The following is a 23,902-nucleotide window of genomic DNA, read 5'->3' on the forward strand; positions in this document are numbered from 1 at the left end:
CAAGTGTCCGGTCAGGCTGCTCACCAAGCGCGGCTCCGCTCCGCTCGGTTGTCTCCCTCGATGTGCTCGCGCTTGCCCGGGCAAGCACAGACACGAACGCAGTCTTGCAGTGAGCGTCTAGCTGCTGCTTGAGTCTTTCAGCCTGGCGTTGGGTGCATTTCCGTTCGCTCCTCGCACGGCTGTGTCTGTTTCGTGTGGCCGTTTCTTGTGTGGCGTGCGTACCTGTGCTAGCGCACGAATGGGAAACTGATTGCCTGCCGTGTAGCGAGTGCAACTTCGTGAAACATGGGCCGGTGCTGTGTTCCCGGGTGCCGCGGGAACTACCAGAATGGTCCCAAAGTACGTGTTTATTGCTTCCCAAGAGACGAAGTACGAAGAAAAGCCTGGTTGCGAGCCATTCCACGGAAGGATTTCACACCTACAGAGCATTCGAGGGTAAGACTCTGAAATATTGCTTAATAGGCGCTGGTAATTATCTTAGTTGTGAGCTGTCGCTCCCGGAAAGGCATGCTGTCTTTGTAGGCAATGATATCACTTCTTACACTTATGTATGAATTGTCCAGGAAGCATTTAGTTCTGTGGATGTGCATAAGGCTTGTGTAAAAGCTGTGTAAATATGTAAAAGCTGTTCACTATTCAGACTCTTTTTACTTAGTGTTTTAGGCAATGGAGAGTCATGGCGAATGGCCTTGCTTCATTTTCTCGTGCAGGTGTGTGAACTGCACTTCCACGCAGGCGACTTCATTACGACGTTGTCACACCAAGATGAACTGACAGGGAAAATAATAGAGGTGAAGCGTGACAGGCTACAGTTGAAGATTGATGCTGCGCCTTCTGTTTTTCCAAACTGCCCAAAATACTTGTCCTCAACGCCTGGACGGAGTGAATCGCCAGAGACGAAAAAAGCAAGAAGGGAAAACGCTGCTTTGCAGGAGGCTATGAGGAAGTCACTTCAGTCTAATGAGCTTGAACAGAAAAGAAACAAAGTTTCATCTTACGAGGAGTTCAAATCTAAGTTGCCTGGAATCTGCAACACGAAATTCTGGACCGTTTCTGTCGATGAGCAGTGCGTTAGGTTCCTTCTCATCGAGAATGATCCTTCACCTAATGTGAAATGCGCCTTGGTAGTTCTCCCTGATCTGTCACTTTCTGTTTTCTTGAATGGAGTGAAGCTTCTGTCGCTTCCTTCAGGCAGGATTCTGCCAGCTCAAGTATGCGACACCTCCAGCCTGTCCTTGCTGCTAGAAGAACTCGAGATAGGCTTGCATAATATACCTGAGGTGACGAAAGAGTCGAAACATACTAAAGTATTGCAGTTTGTCGGTTCACTGCTTGCAGACCTCATTGAGGACAGTGATACGACGAAAGAACAGTCTTCTTTGCTGAAATTTCTGGTTGAGCAGATAGAGCTTCTCCTCGCGAAACAGCATGTGTATAGCGCAGAGCTGCTGGTATTCGCCAGTATTTTGAATTCAATTTCTCCTCACGCATATCACTTCACAAGAGCTGCATCAAGAATCATTCTGCCCCATCCTTCCACACTGCGCCGTGTTTGCTCAAATTACAAAGCTGACCCTCTTGTGGAGCAAAATCAACCGCACTGTCTCTCCTACATCCGAGAACGAGTCAAATCAATGAAAGACCACGAGAAGACAGTGACCCTGATGATCGATGAGATCCACATAAAACCATACTTCGACTACAAAGGGGGCACAATAGTAGGATCGTCGGTTCATTCAACGGAACCAGCAACAACAGCCCATGTGTTCATGGTACAATCACTCCTTTCTGCAAACAAGGACGTCATTCACATATTACCTGTGAGCAAACTGAGCGCAGAAATTTTGCACGAGCATGCTAAGAACATAATCATTAATGTTGAGAAAATGGGGCTCAAAATTATCGCTGTGATAACGGACAACAATGCTCTGAACCGCAAGATGATGTCGTTATTTGCTACAAGTCCTCAGGTGAGCATTGTCTATCCCCATCCAGCCGATAACGCTCGCCCTCTTTTCTACGTGGTCGATCCTGTGCATCTCTTGAAGTGCATTAGGAACAATTGGATTAACCAGAAAAACCCTGGAACATGCCTCTATTTCCCTGAAATGGACTTGAGTGGAGCAATGCCCGAAGGGCCTCCTCGTATGAAAGCTGCTTCTTTCGCAGCTGTGCGGCAGCTTTATTCTTCAGAGAAGACGTCGCTTGTGAAGGCTGCTTACAGACTGAACGCAAAAGCCGTGAATCCAACCTCAATGGAGCGGCAAAATGTAAAGCTCGCTCTCGACGTCATTAATCAGTTTGTTTCAAATGCCCTCAGGACACATGGTTCCGCGTTCAAGATTCCTCAAGCTGAGTCGACTGCTCTTTTCATTGACGTTATCCTCACATGGTGGCAAATAGTCAATGTTAAGACCCCTTGCAAAGGCCAGAGGCTAAGGGACAGCATGCAAGACCCTGTAAGGTCTGTTGATGACACACAGTTAGCTTTCCTGAGCGGCGTTGTGGACTGGTTGGACGCTTGGGCAAGAATAAACATCACCAGTGGCTCGCTGACGAAAGAGACTCACAGTGCTTTGCGACTGACATGCTATTCTCTGGTAGAACTCTCGCGCTACTGCTTAGAAGAACTTCACTTCAAGTACGTACTGCTGGGCAAATTTCAGACGGATGCGCTAGAAGACCGGTTCGGCCGTTACCGCCAGCTGGCAGGATCACAGTACCACATTTCCGTGCGTCAGCTCTACGAATGTGAGAAGAAGCTTCGTCTTCAAAAACTTTTGACATTTCCACGCGAGGAAACAGAGTTTGAAGACGTAAGTGAGGATCTTGTCCCATGCAACTTTTCTGTGGCTGTCAGCGACGACGATATTACACACGCCCACTCTGACATGGATGCTATTGTCTACATTGCAGGATACGCTGCTCATGCTGCTTTAAAGAAGCTTTCATGTTCTGCTTGCTTCAGCACATTGGTGATTGAAAATCGAGAGATCGAAGCGGAAAATACTGCCATGATAGCTAACCTGTCGAGAGGAGGGCTGAAGTTTCCCCAGCCATGCACAGTTCACATGGTACTGATGACTAAACTAGTTGCAGAGAAGTTGTCTTTTGGAGCAACCGCGGAAGATTTTCTCTCCTGTAGAAATCAACGTGGTGTCGTGATTTCACAGACGATTTCCCTCCTGGACGAACACGACATTGAGACATGTGAAAATGGCCACACTGCACAAACTCTCCTGCGCTTGGTAGTACGCGTTGCAACCAACGTTGTTCTAAACAACTTTTGCAAACTAAGAAATGATGCCATACAAGACAATGCGCAGCAGAAGGCCGCAGCCCGGAAAGCAGCAACGCTTAAGAAGAAGTAAGTTTTATTCCCAAGCAATAAAAATGCTTTGCGCACACTTCATTGCTGGTGTCTCGTCGTTTTTTATTGTAAGGGTCAGATTAGCTGTACAAATACTCAACAGCGCAACATTATTGTGAGTGTCATTATTGCTGTGTGTGAAAGCTTTAAGCAAAACACAATACAGAATAAAACTAACACAATGCGCAGTAGACGGTGTTTTTTTTTTCAATGTTCACGAACTTCTACTTTAACAACTAGATATACGCATGTGCGGTCTGTGCGGATGGATTTTACCGCACGGCAGACATCATGTACGTGATAGAACCTAATAATTAGATGATTAATTGAAATTAACTAATCAATTTTTTATTATAATGACCAATAATGCGAAATTGGCGGCCGTATGCTAAATTGTTTATTATAAAAAACTGTATTAGCAGCTCGAACTTTCTTGACAATAAGGTGTTCTGCAATAAAAAAAATATATAAAGCAGATAAAATGATAGCCTAAGGCGCGCACAAACTAGCGAATTTCTTTTCTGCAGCAACGACAAAAATGAAAATGAAGGAATCACTTATAAGGCAGCTACGTACGGCAGTACCCGAATAGTGCAGACGGGCGCGGCGCGCTGAAATCGCGGAGCGCGGGGCCTGCACGGTCCCTTGGCGTGACGTCACGCGGCCGGTGGAGAGGCCTTAGCATTGAGAGGGTGTTGCCCGGGGAGACTCCCCTGATCTCCCCTAGGACGTAGCGGAGGGGGTGAGATGTAGGGTATGGGAAATTGGAATTGGGAAAGGGTTATGGGAATTGGGATGGGAATGGGGACAGCGAGATTTTGCTCTGATCCTTCATTTGACATCGACGCCATTTTTGGCCTGCCTGGCCATGACAGGTAGGGCATCGAGCTTTTCCAATGGTGCGGCTCCCCCACGGGATGCACGACCGCCCACTGGCTCCGACCGTCGGAGACAGGAAAGAAAGAAAAAAAATTCCTAACTTGGGGTCCGCAGCCACCTGCTCCTCCACGATTTTAAGGGTTGGATCGGACCGGCCGGTTACTAGCCGTCGACTGTGTTTCGCGGTTTTTCAGACTCCGGAAGTGTGTGTGGTGTGATCCGGCCAACAGAGGCCCAGGTCGTCAGCCTATGTGCTTGGCCCTCGGCACCATAACCCGGTAACCCTGGGGGACCCACCTGTGCTACCTTCCAACCACCATGCACTTATTTCCTCCCCTTGCTTGCTCCACACCTACTGAGGAGGTAGTATTCAAGGCCGGGCGCCCGGGACACGAACCAAGAATCGGGCATAGGGTGAGATAAGCCGGGCCTACTCCACCGGTACTCCACACATCGACGGTTTTCGCACTGGTCCTACTGCACACCCTCTACCTCGGCGTCCCCGGTGGTCCCCAAGACCGGGTCAGCCTCGGCGTCCGCAATATGCCACCCATCATAAGCGATCCGCAATGAGACTGCTTCCCCGAGGACATCGATTCCGAGGAGCTCGGGCTGTCGGAACCCCCGCGCGGACCTGGCCTCTATGTAGCCAGAAACCGTGCGTCGGCACGCTACCGCGCGGACCTGACCTCTTCGTAGCCAGAAACCGAGCATTAGTAGCCGTGCACGTTCCCGTGAGCGGAGGTTTTTGACTTTTGACATTCCTTTACCGGATTTCGTGGGTCCAACCTGGTCTGCCTCCAGGCCTGCCTCCGCACAGACAACGGACCTCACGATTCGGCTGGCCCTCACAGCCGTGGGAGTCGCTGCAGCTCCCAAGAGGATGGGCCCCGGACAACCCATCCCCACCGCTGGCGTTGCACCGGAACAAAGCCTAGTAGCCGAAACTACACCGGCCCGTATCCGGTGGCAGGGGGAGCCACGAGCAGGCCGCACAGTCGGATTTCCCCCCTAGTGAGGCTTGACAGAGCGTGACTCCCGACGAGAAAGCTGAATATAACAAAATCATTGGTGTTGAATATGTGATTCTAGGAAAACGCGCGAGAGCTTAGCCGCTTAAGACGAACACTGTCTGCAATCCACCTGTGCACAAAAATATCCCACTGTCGGATGGAAATCGTCGGCAATGGATGTGTGAGCTTATTTTTTCCTGGCGTATGCCGGAGGTGTGGGGTTCGATTCCCAGTGCCGCTGCGTACGCACAGCTCTTCCAATCTGTACAAGAGTTCCCGTAAACTGATCCTCGGCTTCTCTTTCTCCGCTGTTATCTCGCGAAGAAGACCTCTGTTTTCTGCGAAACTAGCGGCTTCGTCGTTCGAAAGCAGCAATCTGTCTATCTAAGGCCAAATTCAATTTAGCCTCGTTGCCTCGTTTATACAGAAACGACCAATTGCAAGATGCGCGTACGGCGCTCAGTGCTACTACCGTCATTAATATTTAAGGGAAGGTTATGTAAATTAGGCTGGAACTCGAAGCCTCTAAACTAGCCCGTACTTGTATGTAAATTATGCCCGCGTCTTGTATCATGTTTGCCGCTAGAAAAAAGAAAAAAACTTAAATGAGAAAGATGTTCGCTCCTCTTGCATCGTTCCGGGCACTGATAAAATACTTAAATGAGAAAAACGTTCTCATTCGAATACTAATTAGGCTTAGTTTCCTAGCATGCTCTCCTCAGCACGCGGAATATCCTCGTTGGAGATTAGTCAACGGAAGACACTAACTGTTTTGCATACGAACGGCACTCGAGATAAAAGCTGGCGCACCTCCAGCTGTGTCCAATAGAAACGATACGCTACGATGTGAAGTGGCTTCGCTGTAGAGAAATTTTAATCTACTTCCTGTTTTGCTTTGATTGCATCTACTGCATAAAGTCCCTTAGTTGCGCCGAGAGTTTGCAGCTACATCAAATGACTTCGTGTTAAGCTCAATATAAAATTAAGAAGGGAACATAGCCGGTGTGACGGGAAGCTTAACGGACCGCGGGAAAGGAAACATGCCGGAAACAATAAAGTTTTAAGTGGAAGAGATATCGATTTCACGCTTTGGAGACGACCTTCAAGAGCAAGAAAAAAGAAGAAGATGGACGACTTGTCTCCGGCGTTTATGTCGTCATCAATTCTTCCCAGAATTCAATCTACCCCCAATCTCCCTCTGGCGTATTTTTATAAATTACTGCATATCCCCGACTTCGTTGTAATTTGAATTAGCGCCGACCTGTGACGTCAGACAGGACTGCATTGCATACGAATAAACCCTGGACAAGTGCACTCTTTCAATGGGAAGTTGATTGTGAAATTAATTTTTGCATATCATAAGATTGCACCATAACAGTCAATATAGCCGCAGATCCCTCCGTGGGGCGCTTGAAGTATCATGCTATTCGTTGTCAAAAACGCACCCCGTTCATTTTCAATGGCAATCTTAACTCCTTGTTGCGAGCGTGGAACAAACTTCAAGAGCAAGATTTTACTGCTCATCGGAATGCTGGACCAGTCCCATCAATATGTTCACAACAGCATCTATACAATATTGCATAGTTGCCTCACAACTAAAAGCGATGTCCGAGAAAGCTGGAGTTGCTTCGGGGTAGGAGAGACGCCCTAAGAGCTACGTTCAAGCCCCAGAGACCAGTGGTATACAAGCATTAAGTTCCAAGGTCACACGGTTTGCTACTGGACCATAGAGTCGGCCAGTTAAATCAGGTGTGAAGTTCTTAAGAGTTCGAACCACAGAGAAAAGGAGTTGTTCTTAACACCGAACTCTCTGGTTCGGATACTATTGACCGCGGCTGTACGAACCAACAGTTTCCGAGGCTGCACTAACAAAACAGGACAGCATCGCTGTAGATAGCAAAGGTGGAATACACTGTGAAAAGCCCCATGCGTGTCATAGCCACTCACAGCCATTAGGAAAGAAGCTTCCATCTCGCCATTTATTTACGTCTCACATAATATTGACAGGACCTTGCTGTAGCGCAGCGTCACATTACATGACGTTTAACCAGCCATTAAGTCTACAATGCGGTAGAATGAGAGATTCCTCCCACGCAAGTGTGCCATGTCTGTCGCCCAGGTTCTGCCTACGTGCCCATATATACGGAACTGATAATTCTCTAATTTGCATTCATGGTTCGCGGGGAGACCTCACACCGCTCCTGACGCAATGGTGCAACCATAAAGCGATGCGCAGCGGAATACTGTCGCATTCCCAACACGTAATGTAATTAATTGCCTCGTAGTTATTTTTGCCCTCATTTTCTTCCATGCGGCTTAACTGAAGAAAACAAGGCTCCCAGCCTTACCAGCTTGAATAAAATACTCGCTGCGGCATCTCTGATAGGCCACTGAACCCTAATTTGCGGCATCGAATCTCGGCTGTGCAGACCGCATTCCGACTGAGCAACTACCCACACCATATGCCCTGCGTTGTTATCCGAATTTACGAAGCCCTCTGTGGTCGAAATTAATGCGGAACCCTCTTCTGCGGCGTCCCTCATAGCCCATGTTATACTTCACGCCTGCGCCTGAAGGGGACGTTGAACTCCGCAAACCTAATTTCAGTTAGCTCACGAGTACGCAGAGTTCACATTATCAAATTTAAACACTGGAAGCAAGCTTTTTGTTCTTAAACGTTGCACAATAATAGCTCCTTTCAGCACCGCAGGGAGCTCGAGCCACAGCATACGCGAGCTAAATTCTGCTGCACGGCGGCGACTGCAAGGGCCAGGTTCATCCGCTACGATGCAGCACATAGATGCACGGCTTGTTGTTCGGAGTTGCCTTTAAGAATTCCTGCTTTTTTTTCTTTTTTACTTCCAGAAACCCACTCTCCACGGTGCAACCTCTGCGGCAGAAAGACAACAATCTCGTGCCTCCTCTTACACAGTCCTTGTTTCGACTTGACTGTTCCTTGCGACGGCACGTAGCCCATGGGGCTTTCGACCGTTTACGGAAGCCAAGATGCTGGCTCCTTGGCTTCAATTCTGCTGCACCTAAAACGACATCAAAAAATTTTGCCGCGGCATGAAGGCTGCAATTTGGAGCGGCTGTCTGCAGACACACGGAGGTTTCCTGTGGTGTACACCGGTGTACACCTTCCAAGTCGGCAAGGTGAGGCCCAGCGTCCAGGCACCGGACAGGACCACTGAAGAGCGATACTTCCGAGCTCCGAGCGGGAAAAAGTCGGGCTCGCGCCTGTTCTTCACAGTTTTACTGAGACAGCGAAAAACAACAACCAATTACAAGGCTCCACGATGACAGCATCATGGTTATTCGATCACATTCGCAGATTTTGCTAAGTGGCGCATTTAGATCCCAAGACATCCCTTGAATTGGTGTGTTGACCCTGGAGGGCGCCACACAACATTTCCTTAAGTGGTCAAAGGCTATCTCTTCCCAACTACAGAAGGCCACATAATCCTGTCCCAGCAAAAAGTGTGAAAAGTACACCATAATTGAATTTCTGTGATAGAAACCCTGGGTTTAGATAGCTTTATGACGTCTCTACAGTAAAATAACACCACCTTTTTCTTCTTCTGCTCTGTTCTCGATCACATGTCCTCTATACATTATCCGGTGTGTGCGCCTGGAAACCGTAAAAACAGTTTTCAAATATGCTGCACGTAACTACAACAAACGGCATATCACGCCTGGGTACCATCCCTTATCCTCTTTCTTTGCTCGTCTGGCCTGATTGCCGTAGCCATGCGCCGCTGGATGAAAGGTGACGAAGAAGTAGGGAAGACAACCACGAGCTGGCCGCTGCACGCGCCTCGCGCGGCCAGAGAAACGACGCCATTGACCACAGTTCCGAAGGTTGTCCTTTCGTTTCCTCGGACCGAACGGCAGAACAACTGCTGAGAGCTCCGCTTCTCCGCCTCGCCCTCGATGACCGGTGCCACCAAGGAGCGCTCACCCCGCAGCACCGAGCTCGACGGCCGCCAGGATCATGTCGCTGACGCCGTCTGAAAAGATTCACGAAGCCAGCCGCTTCTCCAGCCAGCTTCCGTCGCCGCTGGCCCGCATCCTCAACCTGCACCGCGGCTTGTTCCAGAAAATCATCTGCCTGTGCGGCTCCCTGAATTCCATCACCACCATGGCGCACCAGGCAGCCTCCGCGATCCTGACGCGACCCGTGGAACACTGGTGCAAGCCTCCGGTAGAGCACGCCGACCTGCCACCGGAGACAGGGAACAACAGGAGCCTGCTCTCGGAAGCCGACGCCTGGATTCCCAGCCAGTGCTACCGGCGCCAACTGACGGATGACGCATCTCGACTCGAAGGATGCCAGCGACCATACCAGCGTCCACGGCGACGCTATGTAGGAGCACGACTTCCTAGTGGGGAGGGCAAAAGAAAACAACGCCAGCTACCGCGGTGTCACGGCCTTCATCGCCGACGACTGGGACTTGTCGTGCGGTTACGACGCGATCGTGCCCGCCCTAACCATCGCCTTTATGTCCTGCGGCGCCCCGACCCGCATATGGAGCCGTTCCGCGCTCTGCATCTGGCTCTTCGTGCCCGGCGTCGCCGTCCGAACAGTCGCATTCTCCCACAACCTGCTCCTGCCGGTCGCCCACCGGTTCGTCCTGTCCGCGGCCGCGTCCAGCGTGCTGGTCAACTCGGCCCTGCTCCCCTTCGAGGTGACCGAGTCCTGGCACCGGGCGCTGTTCTGGGACGTGTGCATTGCCGCCGGCATGCTCTTGGCGCCTGTCCACGGCGGACTGGTCTAACTTCTCGTCCGCAGCTGGCAGCTAACCCAGCTGGGCTACGTAGCGCCCGCCTGCAGTCTGTTTGCGGCCATGTATACATGCTGCACAACTCCAGCTGCTCGCTGCTGGCAGTCGCCAGGCTCTGCCACCGCCACAACTGCCTCGAGTGGCCGGCGCGCGTCAACGGGACGGAGCCGCAGGCGTTCGGGCTGCTAATTGGTCTTCTCGGTCGAGGTGAAGAGGCAGTTACTACCAGGGGGCGCCAACTCCATCGGCTCCGACCGCGGTGAGTCAGTTTACAGTCACAGATAGGGCACGTTTCACGTTTCAGTGGCGTTGGCGCTGGCGCAACACGAAAGTGTGTGAGGAAGAAAGCAAAGAAGGAAACAAAGTGGAGGCATGCTTTTTGGTCAGAATTCATTTACGTCACACAAAATGCAGTGGCCACATACCGCACTGCCTGCCACGTCGGACGCCTTCCTATGTATGGATAGATGAGCGACCATGGGTGACACTGCGTGACGCATATGGTCGTACGCGGACGCAGGGCAATGCGTAAGTCACGCCTATTCTACACGCATTGCAGTAGCCTTAGTAGTCCGCCTAACCGGTCGCTGCGTTGCCATGGGTACCACTCGGAGGATGGTTACCGTGGAAGGAGGAACGTATTTAGAGAGCGTGAGGTGGAAGCGGAGGGTGCTTTCCGTGCGAACCACCCGTACCCTAGAAGGAGGATGAGGAGGGTTACCGTGGAGGATATAGCGAAAGCGAAGGGATGCGTAAACGCAGGGTGTTTTTTTTTTTTCGGCACTATTTCTATGCAATAAAAAAGTAGTTGCCACGGGAGCCATCCGGAGTTTGGTTACCTTCGGATGAAGAGGGAGAGAATGTCGAGATCAGAGGAATGTATCACGTTCCATCTGCAGAAGCTGTTACGAAAAGTGCCGCCCGAGGAGGGGCAAATAGATGACTCCGCACGCCTAGAGCGGGTGACTGGAGAGCAGAGTTCATCGTGGAAAACTGAAAAGAGCGCTCTAGAACTATGAAGCCTATCTGATATACTCTATCTCAACATGTCGTAAAATATATCCTTGCGTTTGGCGCATGATGCCTATGTCCCACAAAACCGAACACAACTCATATTGTCGGCCGTGCTTAGTTTAAAGCTGACATCGAACTTTCGAGATAAATCATAAAATATAAGTAAAATCGTAAATATAAAAAAATATAAGTTACACTAACAGCTGTGGCTGAATCTTGCGTTATGCAGTGCCATCCGTCCTGTCACTTTCAGCTGGAAACATTACAGGAAAAAGAGAGAATGGGGAGTATGGCAAGGGATTTACCACAGGAATACCACATTGGCAGCGTTTTATGTGGCGAAGGATATTCAAGAATTGCATTGCGAACATACGAATGCGCGCATTAACCACCTGCTTCCTAGAATTAGTTATTAATCCTCCCTTGGCACAACCGTAAAGCGTCGATGTTTGAATAGAGGTTCGTGCTTCGATGCACCAGCGTGTGCCGCTTTCTGTAAATACCAACAGATATTGTCTTGCGCGTTAAGCCCCGCTTCTTTCTGCATCCGCAGTGATCAGTGTCCAGCCCCTGTATGTCACCGGGTGCTTGTGTCTGAGGCTGGCCATAACCGTCAACTGCTGGCTCACGGTCTTCGGCACCTTCTCGCGCCTAAACACCGCCCTCATGATGCGCACCAACGGCGCGACCCGTGTGGTGTTCGTGCAGCTCCAGCTCGCCGCCGTGCTTCCTGGTGTAGGGATCCTTCAGCGCGCCGACCTGCGGCTGTCCCTCATCTTTAGCACGACTGCGCCGTCCACCGCCTTTGCTGTGCTCCCCGCTGTCTACCGCACCTGAGCCAGCGACTGCCTCGCTGCGACGCTGGTCGTCTCGGGGCTGCTCGTCCTTGAACTGGCCGCGGTGACGTCACTCGTCTTTTCGGCCCAGCTCTGTCCTCGGTGGTGATCCGGAGCGCAGTCCTGGGACTCCGCTGCATGGCTGGCCTCCCCGGCGCGTTTTAGGGATGCAGTATACCCCAAGAAGCTGTGCTGCTGCTCGATGTATTCTGGTCGCTGGCGCGTCAGGAGGGCGGCCTCCGTTGGACAGCTGTTGCGGCTATGGATGTGCTCGCCGCGGAAGCACCAGTTTGAATGTCCGAGTCATTAAGGAGCCAACTCGTGACCGGTGATAACGTGCTTGGCACCTCGGACGTACAACAAGACCGGCCGATTATTTAATTTCACAGGGTTTATTTCTGTTACCTATTTTATTTTTTAAGTGTCTTCATTTCTTCTTATTTAATATTTGTCTCCTTTATTGCATTCACATTTACTGCCTTCATTTTTTCTTGATATATGTTTACCAATATTTGGCCCATTGTTTTGTGGTGCCAGTTTATTTTTTATTGGTGTCATACTTAAACTGCCTGATTCCTGAAATTCTTGTGTAATGTCCTTTATCTCTTCGGTCAAACCCTGTTCCTATAGTTACTAGAAAGCAACACATCAATTTGTTTTCAAAATTCGGAGATAGTATACTGGAAGCTCGCCATCATACTCTTTACACTTTAAACACAACTACTCTCGCAGAGAAATGCTAAGAAATACAGGATGTGTGAGGGACTCCAATTTTTATTCGTAGGGCTCAGCTGCTTGTTATTCTTATTCCTTCACGACAACCCTGGACCGTTACAATCACTCACGCTGCTCTGAAGCCTTTCTGCTCTTCCCTTGTAATGTGCTGCTAAGGCGCTGGGCGTCGCATACCGTCGAACGGAAAGATCGTACAATGTCATATCGTGTATGGCTGTGAGATGTGTTTAGCTTTGATCACTGTGAACCTCTGTCGATACGGCAGTGCTCACAGTGTTAAGATTTCCTCGGACCTTGGTGTTTGGCACCTAGGCCGAACGCAGCAATAAAAAAATTGGAGAGGACACTAAGTTCCGCCTTAAAGGTATGACGCGATCGCGTAATGGGCTAATTCCCATATATGCAGAATGTGATTCTCTACTTTATATTCATAAATCCGTGGGAGTGGCCATGCCCCTCCTGGTGCAGCGGTTAAGCGATAAGCCACTGCCCTGCAATGGCAGATGCTGCCACCAGTGGGGCTTGTGCGGCCCAGGTTTCTCTTCCCGACCGGCCACTATTTAACTGCCGCCTGCTAAGGTGGGCAGTTTGCTCACTATCCTCAGTTACAGCACTATTAAGAGATGTGAACAGCAAACGCATATTGGCAGTCAAGATTAGCTCGTCCGTTTATGTGCGGGTGTCAGTGATAAAGTCGATGCCACAAATATGTCAGATTCTAGCTAGTAGCGGATGCTATCCAAAATTCTTCCTCTCCACAAGTGCTTTTTTTCTGGCAGGCAATTGCTAATGGTTTTGAAACATATCTTAATTTTCTGAATCCTACAAAGCCCTGAGTACAACACCATGACTTTCGCCGGTGGAGGAGGACAAGATGGATGTGGCTAAACTCGGCTGGCAAGTTATACAGAGCGAAAGGCAACCGAGCCAGTGGCCGATGTCGACGCGAAGACGTTGGCAGCATCCGCTGACCTTTTCCGCTTGAGAAACTCTTCCTGTATGTGCCTCTGCTTCTCCAGACGTGTCTCCGGTTCGTCATCGGTTTCGTCAACTCGACCAGCCCGCTTTCGCGACTTATCTCTATAGCCGACGCGGCTTCATGACGCTCTCTGTCGTAGGGGTCGCGAGAAGCAGCCCGGCGCTACCCGGCGCCTCCAGTGGTCAGGCGAAGTACTCGTCCCGGTGACCGTGCCTGAATCCACGTCACTGCGGTGTCTAGGCGGCGAGCGCTGGCCTTTATTATGCAAAAGCGAATCACGTGGTTATTCACGTCACACTGGTGAGAAAGAGCGCTCAGAGCGACGGTCGGCGCAGCGGCGGAACGAGTAACAGCTGCGACAAGGCATGCGGTATGCCGTCACAGCCACACCATCACCAACCTCTGACCGCGGACGCGCAAGTCCCCCTCTCCCAGGCCTGCGTGCCTGGGGCGGGGAGGAACGTCTTTTCTGATGGAAGTAAAAGTTGCTCCCTAGAGTATACACACTGCGGGTGCTGGATCTGCATACCTGCCATCTAATGGTCGAGCGACCTACACTGTACAGCTGCTCCAGAAGCAATTTGCGCAAGAGGCACACTTGATCCGCCGCATCTTCAACCGATGCGGGCTCAAGGAAAATGACACCATGCGAACCGTGCAGGCGTTGCTATGTTCCACATCCCTTATCAAAGATCCAGCCGAAGCGAGCTGAATCGGCTGAATGTCCTCCTGCGATCGGCGGTCAAGACAGCTCTCGGACTGCCTCCGTACTCTTCGAAGCACCTCTTGCTCCAGCTGGGCTTACACAACACGGCAGAAGAGCTGGTGGAAGCACAACGGGTCGGCCAGCTCACGCGTCATCGAGACACGAGAATAGGTCGGACCTTTCTGCAGCACCGGCTAGGTTACCCGGACCCGACTACTCGGTTGGAGCAGGGGTACCACGCCATAACCGCCCCCACTCGCAGCTAAGATCAGAATCGCGCCAGTCCTGAAGAACGTGCACCCCGAGCTCCACGCCGGCCGTACGGCACCCGGAGTCAAGGCACTCCTGCGCCAATATGATTCTGACGAAAACGTCCTACGCGGCGAAATACCCGTCCGGAGCAGACGCTAAGGGAGTAGCAGTTAGAAATGTCCGGGCTCGATTCAGATTACGGGCTCCGTTCGAGGCATGAGCTCGAGCACACCGGCTAAGGAGGCCGTTATATCGGTAGCACTCGCTTCCATACACCGCATGGCCACACGTGACGAACAGCAGGCCAGTCCAACATAGACAGTTATTATAGACTTACAGGCAGTGTGCCGCGCCTTCGCGAAGGGTACTTTATCTTTGCTGACTGCGCGCGCACTATCACCAATCAATCGCGATATATTCCCCACCGTGCGCATCGTTTGGAGCCCTGGTCAGGCCTCCATTCCCGGCGCGCGAACAAACAGCAACCTTCCGGACGCTGTCGACGGATGCGGGGGAGGAAGCAGATACTGAGGGCGCCTTCGCGACTCTGCACACTTATGCTCGCATCACAGAATATTACCGCACACACCGAATACTGCCACCACCGCACCGAACATTGAGCAAGGTGGAGCCTGTGAAATGGCCTCAACTTCAGACTCACACGTATCCTAACCTATATCACAAACGCTTTTTTTAAGCGATGTTTATTGCCTCGGGGCATAAAAGGGCATGGAGTGAAGGATGACGAGGGTGCTTAAATTAATGAAAAAAAGTTCGCTGGTGTAATGAAATCAAGGAGTAAATGGTGATGAAGTCCCTGTGTCCAAGCGGTATATGAATCGAGATTGTTCGGCGAGCGATCCTCTGCCGCCAGGTGCCGAATTCTCGTCGGCTTCAGCGCCGGGCAAACCCACACCAGGTGGTGAATATACGCCTCACTCTCTGTTCTTGCAGACTGGGCAGTCGTGGCCGGTATGTAAACCTTGGAACAATCGCTTGTTCTTCCCGTGCAGCCTCTACGCGGACAAATGCCCGAGCTGCCAAGAACACCGATGTACACTGTACGATTCCGTTTGGACCTGAACAACACCACCCGGCGGCGCCCCACCCATAACCCTCCCCACCCCTTCCTCTTGGGAAGATGCCCTGTCATACACGAAGCCGACCGACCAGCGCCGGCTCCGAGAATAAAGCGGTGGCAAACGGGCCATGGACAGACAGACCTTTTTGAGATCGCTCTGAGCTGCACGAGCCCGCAAGACCAGCGACAGCTGCTCTGGCGGGCCTGCAGGATCGCAGAGGCACATGGAGCCATGCACTGAGGGCTCCACTCAAGAAGACGAGATTAAAGTTTTACAATAAAAGTTTTTCCTCTTCCTTCTCCTCTATAAACTTGAATGGCGCAAGGGAGCGAACACAGAAAGACGCAGAGACAGTCTTCCTGTGTTCGCTCCCTTGCGCCATTCAACTTTATGATGAACCAACTAGCCCAAACCGCAAGTACTTCTGCTCCTCCTCCAGTTGGAGGTCAAATTCAAGCGTCATTTCGCCTTCTGTTTTTCGTGCGAGAAATGGAGCTTTTCGATCTAAAAAAGCGCGCCCTCGACACGGTGTAAGAATATACTGTTACATCGTGGCCACGCTTGCCGCTCCGCGGTCCGCGGTCGGCGCATGTAGTAGAGCGCGAACATGATATCTGCGTGTTCGCAGCGCGGCGGCCGGTCAGCGTCCACACATGAATACATTCGCACACCGTGATGCTAACTCATACTCTGCAGCATGAATCGCATCGATCGTCTGTGCATTTTTTAGAAGTGAGTCGAATACAGTTCTGTAGCTTTGCTGCCGAATCGAATACGATGAGTGTAGCTAAAAACCAAAGCCAATACGATTATAATAATGCAATAATTCAGTACCCGTGCAAATATTCGTACAAAGCGAATAATTGATTCGAACTGAGCACTAGCGGCAGCGCAGTACCGGTCTCGACTAAAGGGTGCACGACCGAAGTCAGTATATATTGCCCGATTATTGGCTCACATACGCCCACAAAGAACTGTGCAACTCAGCGGCAGCAATAGCAACTAAATGCTAGGCGGTCGTCAAAGCACAGAACAAGCACTGCTCTCGGACGTACTCAATTCAAAGCCGCCAAAGAACTTTCCAGAAAACGCATGAAAAGCAACCACAACAATCTCGACTAATGTAGGAGTTGCTCGTGGCTTAGATAATTCGAGATAAACCCGGTCGCATCTTGCATCGCAAACAAAGCGATAAAGTGCGTGTCGACAGCTTTGAGGAATGGACAAGCAAACATTACCAGCATTCGAGGCAATATTAGCGTTATGACTGTCATGATCAATGACTTTGTTTAGGACGCGAGATGCGACTAGATATATCTGGAACGATCGCAGCCATCCGCAAATGAATCTACGTTGTTCAGGATTGTGGTGGTTGCTTTGCGCGCTGTGTCTTTGTCAGATTTAAATGGAACGCGGCTGAGAGCGCCAGGGATTGTGTTCTTCGACGAACGCCGAGCATGCTTGTTGTTGCAGGCGCAAGTCATCTCGATTGAAATGGGTGTTTTGGGGAAAGGAAATGGCGCAGTATCTACGGCACATCTCGGCGGACACCTGAACCGCGCCGTAAGGGAAGGGATAAAGGAGGGACTGACAGAAAAAGGGAAGAAAGAGGTCCGTGAAGAGTTTCTTTTGGAAGCCTTTCGGTGCCTTAATAACCACACCTGGAGGATTCGTAACAACAGTCCGCTGTGTTTGCACTGTGGTGATGCCGGCCACGCCCTCCGAATAATGGGTCTTGGCAAATAATGGGTCTTTCCTAAGGTGTTTCCTAAGACGCGCCGCGACCACAACCCGGCCACCGACCTCGCGACGTAGATGACTGCCTGCATGACACCAAATGCATTACGAGCCGTCATCTGCGCGTTTTACGTCACCCCACCGCAGCTACGCAGCGCCTGTTTCAAGAGGGCCCCCGTGGGGTAAACTGAAGACAGCAACCCCTGAACGTGGCGTTGCTTTTCATCAAAACGTCGAAGATCAAGAGTGGCAGTTGGGCTAGTTGGCTCATCACAGAAAACCAAAGCAGCGCAAGCACAACGACGATGACAGAGAAAGGAAGTCATCGCATGTTTTTGTCTTCCGTTCTCGTCATTTCGCTTGCGCTGTTTTGGCTTCCTGTCGAAGATCATCCACTAACGACGCCACATGACAAGAGCGCATCCACTACGGCTGCGCCGCATGCGAAGAGTAGCCCAACAGCGACGCGACGAAAGTCTCGGATGATGACGCAAACCAGAAAAGCCTTAACGACACACCCAGGCCGCGACTCCCATACCCATACAGACCGTGACCAACTCCGAGGCCAAAGAGCGTTTCGAAGGAAAGAACCGCCGACCTTGAAGTGACTGACATTCGATGGCCGCAAGTTCACCGCCTTGGTCGACACTGGGGCTGACTACTGCGTCATTACCGGACCCTTCGCCAGCGAGATGAAGAAAGTCGCGACGGCGTGGGGCGGCCCGCAAATCCGCACCGCTGAAGGTCACCGTATTACGCCAACGGGGCGATGCACCGCACGGGTGACGGTCAACTGCATGGCGCACCTATACCAAAGACATTTGTAGTCCTGCAGCAGTGTTCCCCCGACGTAACCCTGGGCACGGATTTCCTGACCGTCAGACTGCCGTCACTATTCTCCGTGACATATCTCGAGAAGCGACCATCACAATCTCGACCAACGTATAATCATTTGCACATGGCTGCAATTATTCGACACAAATCTGCTCGTATCTCGCGTCACACACACAAAATTATAAAGCTGCGTGCCGACGGATTTGAAAATCCAGGAACCTGACGGCCACGCAGATTGCATTCAGTAACACACGTTGTTGGGATAGTTAGTGCGTTGCATTCAGAAAAAATAAACCAGCCAAAACACGCAGACAGGAAAACTGAGAAGAAGAAGATAGGAAAGAGGCTGGACTACCAACTCTTGGTAGTCCAGCCTCTTTCCTATCTTCTCAGTTTTCCTGTCTGCGTCTTTTGGCTGGTTTATTTTTTTAATAGATTGCATTCCTTATATCCGAAATTCGTAGTAAGTGGTCCCGCCCTATTACATCCAAAACATAGTCAGACATGAGTGGCGTTTATTTCTTTAAATAAAGTCTGTTGTGCACGTCTCAAAGCAAGCCTTAGCGAACCGCTGTCTAAGCTCTCCAGCGCGGTAACACGCTCCTGGCTGAGGCCCTTGCTGCGGACGAGCCGCTTTATGGACGTGGTAATACCGACAGCGACTGAGACGTTCTCGGCAACTGCTGGCTGGTCAGCACCCTTGTCTTTCATCCTCGAAAAAGTTGTAAGTATGCAGCGACGAAGTGACCACCACATCACATGTGCGCGCAGAACGTGTACAGAATGCGTCACCCTTGTGTAACGCGCTCAAGCAGCGCATTGGACTCCAAATACAGAGACACCTCGCTGCAATTACTATAGGCCCTTGAGGCAACCTTTGCTCGGAGATAGAGCCGAATAGACCGATAAACCAGGTGGGAACTAGCGCTTTACCCAAAAATCATCAGGCCGCAGCGGTGGCCTAGTGGATTGAGCATCCGCCTCGCATGCGGGAGGTGCGGGGTTCGATCCCCAGTGCCGCCGGGTACCCACTGGTGATGGTTGTTGGGGTACCCACAAGCTTTCCCCTGCCTTGTACTCGGCTTCTTTAGGGGGCGAAATGCTTTGGAAGTGGGTCGTTGACCCCAGCTTGTGCAATGAAATCTACCTTGGTAAGATGTTTAGGGGAATCCCTGAAACTGGAGCAGATTTGTAATAAGGGAGTAATTACTAGCCGTATATATGGCTGCGCTTCGGTGGATGCCAATGAGTGAAAACTACCTTGTGGAATGGCGCTCTTTAGCCAAAGTTGCCCTTGCGCTATAAAAATTCATCATCAAAAAACATCGGCTGCTATCTCATTTCAGGTTTTATTCAGTGACTGGTGCGCACTGCTCAACCGCTCTACACAACGGTGACTCAGTCTGGCTTCCTCCCCGCTCTGCCTGTGCGCGGCAACAGTGCAGAATGCGGAGGTCCGATTGGGTAGGCGACGCCCGCCACGTGACCAAGGTGGGTCAGCGGACACACCCCGTAACAGGTATTCGCACTCCTCCCATTGCTGCCGTTGGTTGGTCACCAGCCGTGTGCAGTTGTTTCGCCTTCAACGCTGGCCCTGTCTCGCTTCCTACCATGCTTTTGCTTCCACCTTAAACGCTTCGCCCAGACGGCACATACGCACGAACCAATTGTATCCTCTCTGAGCGCGCTTGGCCGGCGGCGGTTAAGTGAAATTTCAGCGCCACCTTTTTAGTTTTATTTTTCTGAAGGAGGGTGTGGGGGAAGGGGGGGGGGGAAGCCACGAGAGCTAGGAGACTCTCTGTGGTGCGCGCGTTGGCGGGAAACGCGCGCGTTTTTTTTTTTACTTCGGGGGCAAGTTTACTGTGCCTCCTTTTTCGTGACAACAAAGTAGTATGGCCATGGCTGTTCGTTTCATGTGAGACGCAGTGCCGTAGCCATTAATGTACATTTCGACGGCGACACCGCCCCCGTTCGTAATAAGCGAGTGAGCCACCCCCGCGGATGCTGTGGCAGCGGCCAATCAGTCGCGATCATTGTCGATCAATCTGATCACGTAGATAGCAAGTAATCGACGAGGCGGCGTGCTGGGAGCAGTAAGCAAGAAACAAATACAATTTTACCCATTACAACGTTGCGTGAATGCAATTGTGACCGCGCTGCTTATACGTCACGGCTGGCTACAGATTTCGCAAAGCGACAGCCCATACAAGGTGCATGGAACATGCAATCGGCCGAACGCAAGGCAGACGAGAGGAGTACACAAAGGGAACGCAGACGAGAAAAAGAAAAAATAGAGAAAGCAGCAAAGAAGCGTCAGAGTTCCCACTTTAACAACGCAAACATACGAAGTGATTTATCATATTGACCAGGTGGTACATCGGCAGAGAGGATTAGCTCTGTTGAGGTGGTGAGCGAGTTTCTGTAATAAAGTTATTATTCCAGGAGGCGTTGTAAAATCATATGCCTTTAACATTTCTTTACTTCATCTCTCTTGTTATTCTCCGCAGTGGCAATCGTCTTCGCGGGCGCGCTTCTTCAAAACTTTCCAGAAAAACGCCACCGGCGCCCGCGCCGTCCGGCGCGTCAACTTTCATCGTCTGCAGTGTTTGCCTTGCTGTCAGCCGATGACATCCTTCGACCTTGCGGGAATGCAAGAACGTCATTGTTCGATCAGCGTACCGAGAGCGTTGGCGTCGTAAGGCAATGCGGGACGGCCTGAAATGATTACGTCATCAAAACAAGTAGCCACAAAAACCGCGCGTACGAGTCCAGCACGCTTATGCAATATTCGATTCGTCAGGCTGTCCGAACACGGATGCGAGGGGTTGATGCCTGGGCCAATGTTTGCGCATGCGTCGTGGAAAACCGGCAAATAAACGGCAGGGCATATGGGGGCATCGTTGTGAGAGTAGCTGCCAGGCCTTGCCCTCTACAAGAGAATATACTGACGGCGTCCCTTCAGCTTGTGCAGCGAACAAGATAAACAAAAAACACTCGAGAGGTTTTTCTCGAAACTCGACGATGTGCCGTATGTGCTTCGAGAATTTCCGTTGAATGATTGACGAGGTAGCGCTAGGACCAGTGTATGTACACGCACATGTATATATGCAAGAAAGAAAACACTGTACTTTATTTATTTCACGTTTCGGCCAGGCATCGCCCTTAAATGAGAAACCCGTAAAATATATATATATATATATATATATATATATATATATATATATATATATATATATATATATATATATATATATATATATATATATATATATATATATATTACGAAAAAGGCTGGTCCTCCAGCCGAAACGTCGTGGATTAAATCCTGTTATGTTTCTTCAATTTTTGGTGATTTTATATTATATATATATATATATATATATATATATATATATATATATATATATATATATATATATGAGTGTGCCACGTCACACTCGCGGTAATAAAGGCGTGTTACGTCCACCGCTATTACAATGGTGGCACTGGTGAACACTCTCAAGGTTCGCTTACACCCAATAAACATAAATACCCACGAGAGCAGCAGATTGGACAGCCGTCGCCGTAGCTCAGTTGGTAAGAGCACAGGACGCGATATTCGGAGGTCGTGGTTTCGGATACCACTGGGCATGGTTGGTTTTTCTGCTGCTTTATAAGTAATTTTCTTTAAGCGACAAATTAATTGAAGTATTATTCTCCCACTGATCAGCACTACAAATTTAAAAACATAGTAGTAGTAGTAAAGACTTTTATTCGACCATAATTTATAGGCCGAGCATGTCGACCGCCTGGGCGACCAGAAGCCGCTGTTCTTCTTCCCCTTCAGCGCCAAGCCAGTCGAGCCAGGTGGTGATGGATAGAAAGGGTGGGGGGAAGGAACCCGACTGCTGAGCAGCCGGGCAATAGAAGAGGCAATGGGCCAGGTCCGCATAGATGCAGGGGCAGTTGGGACAGGAAGGGTCCGATCGATAGCGATAGAGGAAGAGGCGGGACGGGGTGATAACTGCATTCATCTGAATGTGCCGAAGAAGGCGAGACTCCGGCACCGTGAGTGATGGATGAGGAGGAGGGTAAAGGCGTTTGTCGAGGCGGAGCTCAAGGTAGACCTCTTTTATGGTGCGGCGAAGGGTGAGCCTCCCACCGTCCTCCGAGGGCTTGGGCCAGGGGATCAACGGTGCCCGGAAAAGTGTGTCGCGGGCGAGCTGATGGGCCAGCTCATTGCCGTCAATCCCTGAATGCCCAGGGACCCAGCGGAGGAAAACGATGGAAGGCTGCAGAGCGGAGACCGCTCGCTCGACCTCCTGTTGGAGAGAAGGGGTCAGGGTGCGTTTCTGTATGTGGTGTATAGCGGCTTGTGAGTCTGAATAGACTGTGTACTCTTGGAGAGAGGGAAGGAGGGCAAATGACTGGAGGGCATGCGCAATGGCGAGGACCTCGAGGGACAATGCGTCTGGAGGGTGTAGATACGGCCCGCTGGTGTGGGTTTCAGGAGAAGGGAGGTGTGGATGGTACAGGGCGTAGCCGCAGGAACCTCGAGGAGCCACGAAGGAGGCATCCGTGTAAGCTACACCCTGGGTATCAAAGAGGGGGGAATGGTGCTGTGCGGCCGCATGACGACGTCCGGCGTGCAGGACGGGGGACATGTTGGTCGGGAGGGGAAGGATACGAAGATTGGGAGCGGGGGTGGGAATAGGAGAGGTAAACGGGGAGATTGGAATGGGCGAGATACCCGCTTGAGTCAATAACCACTGACCCTGACGGGTAAGGGAAAGCCGGGCAAGTTGTGAGTCACGATGGAGACTGAGAAGAGAACGAAGAGGATGGAAGAGGCCTGTGGCAAAGAGCTTAGTGGTAGAGGTAGTGATAGGGAGGTTGAGAGCTGCCTTGTAGAGGCCCACAAGGGCAGTCTCGAGAGCGTTAAGTTGAGTCTGATTGAAGGAAGCGTAGGGTGCAAAGTACAAGACTTTGTTGAGGGCCAGCGCGTGGGCAACGCGGCACGCGTGAGCCTCGTGGAGACCTGAGCGTCGAGTGACCACGCGCCGCAGGAGGTGAGTTACAGAGTGGCAGGTGGTGACAGCGCGGTGGAGGGCTTGCACATTTTTAGCCGCATGCAAAGGGAAGCCAAGAACTTTGCACTGTGTGACGACAGGAATGGGAGAGCCAGAAAGGTGGAGAGAGACGAAGTGGTTGTGTGAGCGCTGGTAGGAGGAATGGTTGAGAAGGAGAAGCTCGGATTTCTCAGGAGCAGGAGAGAGGCCAGCGGTGGTGAGAAAGGAGTCGATGAGATCTAGGCCACGTTGCAGGGTGTCCTGTACGTGACCGGGAGAGCCAGATGAACACCAGAGAGTGATGTCATCGGCGTAAAATATATGATGCAGGTCGGGAATTTCAGCTAGCTGGGAGGCGAGAGGGGCCATAGCGAGATTGAAAAGGGTAGGAGAGAGAACAGCACTTTGAGGAGTGCCACGGGTGAGGTGGTGTGGGTTAGACAAGTGGGTATCTACTCGAAAGCGAGCCACACGTTTAGAGAGGAATGAGCGGATATAGGAGTACATGCGGGAGCCACAATCCAAAGAGGCGAGTTGAGAAAGGATGTGATCGTGGCAAACACCGTCAAAGGCCTTGCGAACATCGACAGTCACAAGTGCGTAAATTTGAGTGGGTGTAGGGGACAGGAACGT

At 51.0% G+C, this 23,902-nt stretch overlaps 1 protein-coding gene across 1 annotated transcript; it reads left to right on the forward strand.

The window, feature by feature from the left end:
• Positions 1-8,971: 8,971 nt before the first annotated feature.
• Positions 8,972-12,673, forward strand: LOC144135077 (uncharacterized). The gene is made up of 2 exons (XM_077667833.1): positions 8,972-10,305; positions 11,614-12,673. Exons 1-2 carry the CDS (start codon positions 9,257-9,259, stop codon positions 11,840-11,842), a joined length of 1,278 nt encoding a protein of 425 aa, XP_077523959.1. The 5' UTR covers positions 8,972-9,256; the 3' UTR covers positions 11,843-12,673.
• Positions 12,674-23,902: the final 11,229 nt, after the last annotated feature.

The sequence above is a fragment of the Amblyomma americanum genome, chromosome 5 (genome assembly GCF_052857255.1).
Source record: "Amblyomma americanum isolate KBUSLIRL-KWMA chromosome 5, ASM5285725v1, whole genome shotgun sequence".
NCBI lineage: Eukaryota > Metazoa > Arthropoda > Arachnida > Ixodida > Ixodidae > Amblyomma > Amblyomma americanum.

Coding starts and splice junctions, on each gene's coding strand:
- LOC144135077 (XM_077667833.1), top strand. CDS start 9,257: ATGTCGCTGACGCCGTCTGAAAAGATTCACGAAGCCAGCCGCTTCTCC. Junction 10,306..11,613: donor CTCCATCGGCTCCGACCGCG/GTGAGTCAGTTT, acceptor CTGCATCCGCAG/TGATCAGTGTCCAGCCCCTG.